Raw genomic sequence first — 11,459 nt, 5'->3', positions numbered from 1 at the left:
CCAGTGAGTGTCATAATTTAACTTTGATTTACAACCACATTGTTGTACATTATTTCATTTAAAACTCATGTTTTAAGACAGAATTATTGTACTTAATTTAGTTTGGCTTGAATGTCATTTAAAACCCAAACAATTACATTTACTTGCCAATGTGGTATTTAGAAGCTGGTGGTTTTCATCTCATTCTTTACTACTCTTCAATGTTAACTTATTGAAGTTTCTCTTCCTGAAAAAAAAAGAGTGGTTTCTAAACAAACCACATTCTTTTTTCACACCCTAGTTTATCAGGGTAAAATCCTCTAAAGAATAACAGAAATTTGCCTTTAACTGATTCTAAAGAGGCACATAGTCAAATAGAATGTCTTAATAATTATTTTTTTAAAAATGCTCTTCACAAAGGAATCTTTAAAAAAAATCAGTTTATTAATGTTTAAAAGTTGATAAAGCTATGTGCAAAATGATCCACATTGTCAGAAACCTATTAAATACTATTTTTTAAAAAAAAGACATTTCTCAGTTTAATTGCACTGGAAACCACACTAAACAGACACCAATATATTTTTATTCTTTGTGACATTTATACACATCTTCAATTAACTATTTAATGTACTGAAAAACTTCTTATGTTCCCTATCAGTTAAAGTAATGCTTTAAGGGCACAAGAGGATGGTATTTTCTGAAGAAATACACATTCAATGGTGTTAACACAGGTTAGGAAAATCCAATAAAATGTTGAAACAAATACATTCAAAAATTATTAAAAAAGTACTTTTAACACAACAAAATACAGCCATCCTGTTGGTTGAAATGATTCACACAACACTCTGAAAGAAACATCAACAAAAGTGCCAAAGACAGATGCTGTATTTGTTAGACAAATTCGTTAAGAAATCTTTCTTGGTTTACAAAGTCACCCTCCAGTCAGTTTTCACCTTGTTTTGCTTGTTTGTTTCTCCTATGACACTAAGGATCCTGGCTGATGTCATTTAAATACATTGGGACTTCCTCATGCAGATTTCAGCCATGATGGATATGATACTGTAATACATTTCATTGCAAAGGTTTTTTTTTTTAAAGTGACTGCAACTAAAATCAAAAACACTCATCCAGCTTACGTGGAAACTTTGGCTTCAGCAAGTGAAATTGCTTTACATCTCCAAACCATCTCCACCACAGTCTACCTGCTGGACACAGCCTACCTGCTACACATCATCAAGAAATGGACCGTGCCACACTCTCAACTCTGAATGCCAGGTAGTTAAAATATAAAGTGAAGGAATTCTGAGGAGGGATGTGAAGGGGAAGGGAGGGTAGGATATGCAGAGCATACCTAGCAAAGCAGAAGTGCACACACTCACTTGGGCTGGAAACTAAAGTGAAAGAAAACATCTCCTCAAAGCTCCCGACAGAGACGCTTTCACACGGGGACATTAGTCTTTGAGGAGGGGCCAGATGAACCCTTCAGGAGCTTGACAATGCTAGACCTTTGGCTCAGTGCAAAATCAAAGCTCCAGCGAGGGGAGGAAATAGATTCCAGGCAAGGACCTGATCTCCACCCTTCCCAGTGCATTGTTCACAGGAACTAAGTCTACCCACCAACACCAGGCACCTCCAGGCTGTTCTTACGCTTCCCTTCCCTCCCTCTGGCTTGCGACAGCTCCTGCCTGGCAGCAGTGGAGGCACAGAGTTTTTTTTTTCCAAACAAACACTGGGGTGGTGGGCAACCATGCAAGCTCCCCATGGGTCAGCAGTTTTCACTTTTAGGAAGAAGAGTTGACGTTTCCAGAAGACATAATGGTCTCTGGGTTATCCCCATCATCCTTCTGAGGGTGGGAGGAGTTGTCTGACTTACTGCGGCTGAATTCCATGCCGGCGATGATGGGTCGTGTGAATTTGCCGGCGGAGTCTCCGCTGGGGCACTTGCAGCAGGACATGATCCGGACGAAGGCCCGACGCATCTCCTTGTTGGACAAAGTGTAAATGATGGGGTTGGTGCCAGAGTTGAGCACAGCCAACACCAGGAAGTACTCCGTTCTGAAGAGGATGTCGCAGGTCTTCACCTTGCAGCCCACGTCCAGCAGGAGCAGGATGAAGAGGGGCGCCCAGCAGGCGATGAAGACGCCCAGGACGATAATCACGGTCTTGAGCAGCGCCAGCGACTTCTCAGAGCTGCGGCTGGCCTTCGAAATGTTCTTGCGGAAAGTCAGACGGCGGCTCCGAGTCCTGACCAAGGAGTAGATCCTGCAGTACAGGATGACAATGGAGAGTAGGAGCAGAGTGAAGACCGTGGTGCAGAAGAGGATATAGTGCTTGTGGTACAGCGGCAGCACTGTGGAGCAGCTGGGCAGCGCGCTGATGCAGTTCCAGCCCATGATGGGCAGGCCCCCCAGGATGAGGGAGATAACCCAGCAGGCACTGATGAGCAGGAAGGAGCGGAACCTGTTGCTCCCATTGTGGAGTTTCATCTTCAGCATGGTGATATAGCGCTCAATGGCGATGGCCAGGAGGCTGAACACGGAGGCAGACAGGGCCACAAACATACTCCCTTCCCGCAGAAACCACTGGGCGGGGGTTAGCTTGTAGGTGGTGGCCCCAGACAGAAGCAGGTTGGCCGTATAGGCCACTCCTGCCAACAGGTCTGAGAGGGCGAGGTTGCCAATAAAATAGTACATGGGTCGGTGGAACTTCTTGGTTTTCCAAATGGTCAGCAAAACAAAGATGTTCTCTAGGATGATAAAGCAGCAGATGAGAATGAACACCACTGAGATCAGTTTAATGCCGTTTTCCTTGTCCGCGCCGATATTCAGCTTTCCCGTGTAGTTATAATGCCGGACGATGATGTCGTAGTTGACATAGTCGGAGACAGAGCTGCGGAGGGCCTTGACCAGCGGGATGTTGGTGGACCCCATGATGCGCACTGTCCCCAGGAGCCCGGGGCGGTACTTCTCCAGATGAACGCTAGAGGGCGAGGCGGAGAGAGCCTTCACTGGCAGCGGGGGTGGTTGAGCGAGAGAGATCCAGGCTTTTTGTGTAGCTTTTCCGTGGCTGGAGAGGGCCTCAGAAACCGCAGCCTTAAACAAATCACAAAGAGGAGAGAGTCAGGGGAAAAGCCACAGCACACTGGCGTTAATTCATTCTAGCGAAGGTATTGCTCCAGTTTTCTTGGTGCTGATTTGTTTTAAAGAAACTTGGGACAGTGCAGGAAGAAGGATTAAAAAACAAACAAACAAACAAAAAAAGGAATTAGGGGAAGAAAGAAAGGGAGAAGAAAAAAACAAAAATGTACCCAAACTGAAAACTCCGACTCGACAAGACGAAAATCGCTCCCTAGGGTTACATCCACTCAAATGGAAATGGGAAAACTGGAGAAGTGAACCCCATTTATCCCCACTCTTGCCTCCTCAACCCCCCCCCACCCCCGCCCAACGCTGCTCCCACCCCACAAGGTTTCCAGCCGCAGCCGAAAGAGTCTCTGAAGCGTTCACCCGCTCAGCGGCGGGCTCACCACCAGGTCCTGGTCGCTCCTTCGAAGAGCCTCAACCGCCAATGTGAGGGCGGAGACGCACACCTCTGCCCTCCACCACCACCCAGCTAAAACCACCTCCTAATTGCCATGCAAGAAATTAGGTTTGCACGAAAACCATTTGACAGCGTAAGTCACTTTTTGGGCTCTATTAATAACTCTCTAGGAGCAGGTGTGCTTGGGGTCCAAAGGCGCAGCATGGTGTGGGCAGCCAAGCCCGCCCTGGCCTTGCGGTAAACAGGAAAGCTTAGCGCCTCCGTGAAGCAACAGCCTTTTCTTTCTTCTTCTTCTTCTTTTTTTTTTCTTGCAAGCCAGTGCAAGAAAATATAAAGGTACTCGGTGAAAATCATTCATAAGCTATTGCAATAAATCCCAGAAGTTTCGTACATTCGTTGATTGCAAAAGTAGTATTTTTAGTTACTGTGGATATAGCCAAAACGCGCACACAAAAAGAGACGTTAAACTACAAATGATAAAAATACATGCCACTGCATTCCGAATTCCAAATGCCAAATTACTCTCCAGAAACTCACACAAGCAGAAGTCTGCCGGTGCATTGCTAAGCTAGCGCGGGCAGTTTTATTCACTGCTTTTCCCCAACACGTTGCCTCCTCTCATAGAACTAGAAAGTGTGGGGGGAATGAAACGTGGCACTGGTGATCAGAAGTCTACCCGAGAGTTGTTTAAACGTTTCAAGGTAACGTAGCAAATGCGATAAAAGTGGAGTCATCGAGGCGACAGCAATTCCAGCAATTCCCAGGACAGCAGAGGCAGCTCGCGCCCAGAAGCTCCGCGTTTCCCTCATCTAATTCCACACCCTGCTCTCTCGCAGTGCAAGTTTAAGCCCTTACCCCACCTCCCCCAGTCTTTGTCTATAGGATTTCCCAGAATAAGCGCCTCTCCTCCGACCCACCACAGCTTCCGCTATCCCCCAGCCCCAGACGGTTCTACAATGGGAACTTAACCCTTTTCCAAACTTTAAGTCACAAGTGCGCCAAGAACAATCCGATCCGGTTGGTCTCCTTAGTAGCCCAGAGATGCTTGTTTTCAGCACGCAGAGACAGATGTTTTAAAAGTGTTCGTTTTGCTTCATTCCGGTTTAAAATTTTTGTTTCTGCCTCTGAAGACCTCCCACCTCGATGCTCCTCCACGCGCACACCCTACCTGGCTCAGGCTGGACGAAGCTGCGTTCGGGGAGCTCCGGGTCTGCACGGCGCGCTCGGCATCTTGCTGCTGCCCCCGACTGAGCGCGCCGCGTTCTCAACTTACTCGAGTCGGGGTCCCCTCCCTCCGCAGCCGCGCACTCCAATGGCCAGCGCGCTCGCCGCGGCCCGGCCGACCGGTCAGCTGAAGTCGCCGAGCGCCCCGCTGAGGCTGAGTGGCTTCTTTAGGAAGAGACAGGGAGGAGTGAGTGCCTCAAACCCCCCACGCCCTCCGCCCGCGGCTGGGGACCTCAGGATCAGTGCTGCTGAGACTCACCGTCCGGGAACGATCTGCGGCAGAAACACACACACAAAAAGAACCCCTCCTTCCCCACAGGCAACCAAAAAAAGGAAAAAAAAAAAAAAAAAAAAAAACCAGAAAAGGGGCGGAGCCTGGTGCCCCCAGGACTCTTAATGTATAAATCTCGGCCCTCGCCCTGCAATCCGCCGCTCCCGGGCGGTGGAGACAGTTCTCCCGCGCCTTAGAAAAGGGGGAGAGGCGAAGAGCTGTTGGAAGCTTTTCTCCAGAAAAGTCTTAAGGGACAGAGGACGGCCTGGCGTCTGTAGTGCATCTCTCTGGTCCCCCAGCCCCGCAACCCTTGGGGGATTGGAGTCCGGTGATTGTGGCCGGGCTCCGCCCTCCTCTCCGGCCCCGGCCGCGTCTGCGGAGGCAGGGGAAACAGGCGCCGCGACCCCGCGAGTCCCGGCCGCGTTCTGGGGGAGGAGAGGCTGGGAAGGGGCTGCCAGAGGTACGGAGGAGGCGAGCAGCCTGGGAGGGAGAATGGCCCGGGAGGTTCCTCCACTTCTGCCCGCCTCCATCTCTCACCCCCATCCCGCTGCTGCCTCGAAACTTGCGGTCTGAGGGGCAGAAAGTGGCTTTCTCGGGGCGCGCAGTGAAATGGGCCAGCTCCGGGCGAGGTGTTGGGCGGGGGTTCCCCTCACTCAACTGGGCGCAAAATCAGGCCTAGTGTCCTAGATTCTGGCCAGTGGTGAGGTCTTTGAGGAGGTGGGCAGCTGCCGGGGCCCGAGAGACTTAAACAGCTTGGGCAGCTCAGGAATTTCCAAAGGGGAAGAGCTGCCGGCCCGGTCAGCCTAGGGCCTGCAGCTGCCCAGCTCGGGGCCAGCGCGCTTCTCTCCCTCTCTACTTGAGAGGCCCCCAAGCCTCAGTGCTCACAACTCGCCCACTCTTTCCTTTCCCTTGGATGCTACTTCAGAACGTGAGGCGGCCTTGGTCAGCTCCGCCTAAATGATAAAATGAGGGCACTTGTGACGGCCCTCCTGCTGCAAAGTTGGTTTCCACCCAGTTCCTGGTCGCACTGGCTTCCCATCCTGGCAGATGTGAACGCAAAACTTCTCCGTTGTGCAGTTTCAATTAACACAGTACAGACACACCCTGTACCTGAATGACTCAGAAGGAGGCTGAATGAATAAACAACAGACTCCTGGCTTCTGGGATCTTACGACTTTGCAAAGGAAAAAAATCAAATGACAGTTAATACACAGTTGCCCGAAAGCTCTCATCAGCAGCGTTGCACCCAGCACACACCCACAAATTTAACAACAGTAAGTGCGAACGACATAGAAACTAAGATAACTGTCCTCTATACTCTAGAATAGACTTTGATTGGGTCTGAGAATGTATTTCACTTAAAAGGGAAGATATGTTGTGTCTACTCAGCACAAAAAAATGCGTGGACTTGGCAAACTTCACCTCATCCACTAATTTATGAGTTCTTTAAAGGGAAAGGAATTAAAGTACATTGCACACCCAGACTATATCAGGCATGTGGTAGATTATCTAATTTAACACTACTACTCTATGAAGCAAACATTGTTGGTCATTTTGTTGATGAAGGAAATGTCAGGCAGTTTAAGCCACTAGATGTCCCAGCTAATGGGTGGCTGAGCTAGGTTCCAAAACTCAAATACTGCAGATGCCACGTCAAATGCCTTCAGTAAACAGTTAAGGTGTTCTGTATGTATACACCGGTTTGACAAATGAAGTCCTTTAAAACCACTTCTTTCCTGACTATGCAAGTGTTACACATATTAACACATTTAATCCTTACCATGACCCTGCAGGTTAGGTACTGTTAATATCCTAATTCTACAAACAAGGCAACTGAGTCCCAAACATATTAAGCAACTTGGTTAGTGTGGGCTTTGACCGTAGACAAGCTGCAGATTCTTAACTGCTGCTCTAAATCACCGCGATAAACCTCAACGATGTCAAAGAATTGTGTGAGGGAAGTCAGTCCTTTTCTGGTGAATAATGTTGGTGAGGACAACATTCAATATTGATTCAACATTTAGAAGAGCTCAAACACTTTGCAGATGATTACTTAGCAATATTCATCCTTAGTGCACAGCTATGAGATATAAAATATAGATGACCACTCAGGCAAAATTAGAAAGTAAGCAAAGTGATTTGCCACAATGGCTTCCCTGCCAGTTTCGAGTCTCTGGTTCCTACACATGTCTCTTCCCATTACTCTCATGAGAACCCCCCAAGAACTGCATCCTCAAAAAGCTGTTAGCCCAGCTTCCTTTCTGCGGCAAGTCCAATGTTCCTCTCTTACTTCCTGGCATGCTGAGGTTACCATCTGATGCCCATCACGTTGAGGTTGATCCATTCCAAATTTCTGATTTCAAAGCAGCTTTGCTGTTCTTTATGCATGCTTTAGTGTCTCTCTTTAAGGGTTGCCGGATAAAATACCATGCAATATTTGGGACATATACTGAAAAAATTGTTGTTTTAATCTGCAATTCAGATTTAACTGAGTGAGCTGTATTTTTGTTCACTAAATCTGGCAACCCTACTCTCTTTCCTAAAGGCTCCATTCACTTTCGAACTCCCTCTCCTCCCCCTAGTCCCCTGTAAAGATCCAACTCTCTCCTTACTCATTTGTTCATAGGAGAATAACTAGCCTTCGACTTCATGGAGAAAAGAGTATCACCACTTATAAATTCCAGCTTCATAATAACTTCACCCACCCTAACCTCCTTCCCACAGCTCTGCTCCTTCTCTTGCCTGTATCACCATGCCGCTTCCCCCAAATTTTCTAAGACAATTATTCTTTCTCTCGTTTGTATTTTCAGTTCTTTCCCTCTGATGACTCTTCACTTGAAACTTACCTTAATATTTATGTGTTTCCTCTACCAAAAACTCACTGTCTTCCCCTCATACTAGGTCCCAGGATCTCTCTCTTCTCTTGTTTGCCAACATTCAAAACTATGTAATGGAACATGATTGAGCTTTGGAACCAGACAGACTTGGGTTCAGCCTTAATTCTGCCAGTTCCTAGCTGTGTGACTTTGGGCAAGTTCCTTTAACTTCCTGAGGCCTCAGCTTCTTCATCTCTAAAATGGTATACTGATATTTCTTTCAGTCACTGGGAGGATTAAAGAGCTTCATGTATGTAAAGAGTATTACGGTAAGGGGCTTCCCTGGTGGCATAGTGGATAAGACTCCACACTCCAAATGCAGGGGGCACGGATTCGATCCCTGGTCAGGGAACTAGATCCCACATACATGTTGCAACTAAGGAACCCGTGAGCTGCAACTAAGGAGCCCACCTGTTGCAACAAAGGGGCCCACCTGTGGCAACTAAAACCCCATGAAACCAAATAAATAAATAAATAAATAAATATATATATATATTTTTAAAGTATTATGGTAAATGCTTCACTTTCCCACCACCTCTATCTTTAACTCTATTATATTCATTGCTTTTTTTTTTTATAGCAACTACCATGGCATTTATTAGTTGTCAGAAAGCTTCACAATCGGTTTCATGATCAGAAAATAAAGCAAGATTTCAGTTTGTTTTCTTTACAAAATTGTTCAGTTTCTGAAATATAAAGGATCATTTGCTTTCTAAAAATGTCAGCTTTGCCACATGGTGTTCCAGAGATCTGACCTCAAAAGCTTCTCAAGTTTTACCATCCACAGAATCTTTATTTGTAACTGAGACCCATCTGTTGTTTTCCATTTGAAGCTTCTTCAGCAGTTTATAGCAAAGTGAGAGAAGTTGGACCAAAGTAGCCATTATGCATCTTGTCTTTGTAATACTCTTATCAACCTTTAGAAACACTTGATTCTGCAAAGGTGTCTTAGTTACTGCCTGGAGCTGGTGGCATAGAGGAACAAGCTTGTTTATTTCCAGGAGAAGCATAAGCTTATCATCATCTTTCAGCTGTTTTGAGAAAGCTTGCACACTTGAAGCAAGCTTCAAACCCTCTTCAACAAAAACCTCTAGTTGATGAATTAAATCCTGGGAAGTTTTTATTGGTCCCTCTCCCCTAGTAAATAAATACAGAGAATAGGCCATACTGGACATGTTCCGTCCGTATCGAACAATCTCATCCTCCTGATCCTCCCACTTCTCAATCTCGCAGTTGGCATCAGAGGTGAGCAAACCCAGCTTGAGTCCAAGCTTTGCTATCTTGGCTTGCTCCTCAGAGTCAGGCTTGTCTGGCTTTAATGATTTCAGGTTTGCGTTATTCTTCATTGGCTTTGGAAGTGAAAGGTAGCCATACTTCTCTCCTCGTCTTCCTTCAAACACATCACTGATTTCTCTCAGCAGTGTTAACATGTCACTAATTTGGGATTCCCAGGCTTCACAGAATACATCTAGATTTTCTTTAGCAATTTTACTAGATGGATGCAAAGTCAAAGTTTCAGCAGCAGAAATTATCTGCTGGCCAGTCACCTGAAATGTCTCCTCTGCATGTATACAGGTTATTTCAAGAGGTTCTGTCCCAGACACATGTCTCAACAATCGACAGGTCTCAACAAGCCGCTCTTTCTGTTCAGAGAGTTTGCAGGCATATTCAGCCAAACCTTCTAAATTTCCTTCTACTCCAGTAAGTTTTAATGCTTTGAGAACCACATGATCAGTGTGGTATTTTACCAGATCTGCTGCCAGCTGAGCTGCTGTACTATGAAGTTCTTTCTTAAGTTCATTGAGGCTGTGGCTGATTTTCAATACAGCGAGTTCCAGTTCTTCATCGATGCTCTTTGTTTTCTTGCTTTGAGCTTCAATCCACACAGAAATTAACTGCTGCAGTTCCATCCTGGCCTGAGCTGACAGTTCCAAGATGCATTCCCTGTGCTCGTGGCTGGTATAGGCACAATCAGTAAAGTCCTCTGTGCGCTCCAAGAGGGCGTCCAGCATCGCAGAGAGAGTCTCTTTTGACTGAAAATAAAGATTCTCCCGAAGAGTTTCAATATTCATCTTGAATTCCTTAATTCCAGTAAAAATACTGATAGATGAAATGTCAGTCTCTCCATTTGGTTTGCATTCGGTCACAATTTCAATTACCTTATCCAACGCCACTTTCATTCTGTCAAATACTCCTTCTTTGTTTTTATGGGCTGATTCACAGTTGGGATGCCTGAAACACGTCTTTGAAGCTGTGAGAAGCATCATTGTACACTTTTCAAGAACTGCCCTAGCTGCTGCCATTTTTGCCTTTTTCTTTTCATCTTTCAAATCATTTTGTCTATCTCCAGTAAGATGTGCAAACTCCACCATTTCATTTCCAAATTGACTGAATATTTGGACAAACTCTTGAAAGCTGTTCACTTTCTCCAGTCTTTCCGTAGTTGCAAGAACCTTATTTCTTGACCTTATTATCTGCTTAATGACTACTTGGGTCTGCCAGCAATAACACTTTTGTCACTGAAGAAAGAAGTAATCTTGCAGCCTTTATAACTCCTGTTTTATCTGTAAAAATTGTGATCTGGCCATCAGATTCTGGACGATTCAAGCTGCTCATATCTGTAAGTGCAGCAATTGTTTCTCCTGCTTGTTTAGCTTCAATACAGGCAATATTTATTTCTTCTTTCAAGTCCCAGTTTTCATTGGCTACAGCTTCCCCTACTTTAACAAATCTTCCAACTGCCAAGTTGACGGCTTGTCCTACACGCTGAATTGCTTGCAGAGTTTTATCAGACTTTTTGGTATTATCTTTATAATTAATAAGTGTGGTGATCTGAGAAACCAGCGGGAGCAGCGTCTGCTCCACCGAGCGAGTTTTGATCTCGAGTCCGGAGTCGAAGGCGAGGCCAAACGGGCCGGAGCCGTGCACTGCCCCGGCGGCGGCACCGCCGGCCGGGCCCGGAGAGGCGGCCACGGCCCTCAGCCCGTCGCGGAGCCCGGACGCCGCACCGCTGCGGACCCGCCGCCCGCCCGCCTGCCTGCGCTCCGCCTTCATTGCTTTTATTATCTCACTTTCCATCTTACCATTCACGTTCCTTTTTGATTGTAAAATAAATTTATTTTTAATAAAATTAATACATGCATATGGTTTAAAAAAATCAAACAGTAGAAAACTCGCAGGGAAGAGCATCAGTCTTCCGAAGCTCCCTGACCCTCTAATCCTCCCAACCACTTTGAAATCTTACTGGTGTTCCTTTTCTTTTTTCTTTCTTTCTTTATTTATGGCTGCACTGGGTCTTCGTTGCTGCGTGCGGGCTTTCTCTAGTTGCAGCAAGCAGGGGCTACACTTCGTTGCGGTGCGCAGGCTTCTCATTGTGGTGGCTTCTCGTGTTGCGGAGCACAGACTCTAGGCACACAGGCTTGAGTAGTTGCAGCACGCAGGCTCAGTAGTTGTGGCGCACGGGCTTAGTTGCTCCAAGGCATGTGGGATCTTCCCGGGCCAGGGCTCGAACCCGTGTGCCCTGCATTGGCAGGCAGATTCTTAACCACTTCGCCACCAGGGAAGCCCTT

The 11,459-nt window shown here is 46.5% G+C and overlaps 2 protein-coding genes across 2 annotated transcripts; both read right to left on the bottom strand.

Moving 5' to 3' along the window:
- Positions 1-404: 404 nt before the first annotated feature.
- On the bottom strand, positions 405-5,523 carry S1PR1 (sphingosine-1-phosphate receptor 1). Its single transcript, XM_036827066.1, has 3 exons — positions 5,003-5,523; positions 4,688-4,908; positions 405-3,071 (listed from the first exon to the last, which is right to left on the bottom strand). Exon 3 carries the CDS (start codon positions 2,907-2,909, stop codon positions 1,761-1,763), a length of 1,149 nt encoding a protein of 382 aa, XP_036682961.1. The 5' UTR covers positions 2,910-3,071; positions 4,688-4,908; positions 5,003-5,523; the 3' UTR covers positions 405-1,760.
- A 2,973-nt stretch (positions 5,524-8,496) lies between these two features.
- Positions 8,497-10,968, bottom strand: LOC118900115 (alpha-catulin-like). Its single transcript, XM_036862388.1, is given in 2 exon segments — positions 8,497-10,382; positions 10,384-10,968. Coding segments are annotated over 2 exon segments (2,310 nt in total). The 3' UTR covers positions 8,497-8,657.
- Between the last annotated feature and the right edge of the window lie 491 nt (positions 10,969-11,459).

This window comes from Balaenoptera musculus, chromosome 1 (genome assembly GCF_009873245.2).
Source record: "Balaenoptera musculus isolate JJ_BM4_2016_0621 chromosome 1, mBalMus1.pri.v3, whole genome shotgun sequence".
Taxonomy (NCBI): domain Eukaryota; kingdom Metazoa; phylum Chordata; class Mammalia; order Artiodactyla; family Balaenopteridae; genus Balaenoptera; species Balaenoptera musculus.
Note: the sequence above shows the minus strand (reverse complement) of the source record. Positions and strands in the feature narration are given on the sequence as shown.

Coding starts and splice junctions, on each gene's coding strand:
- S1PR1 (XM_036827066.1), bottom strand. CDS start 2,909: ATGGGGTCCACCAACATCCCGCTGGTCAAGGCCCTCCGCAGCTCTGTC.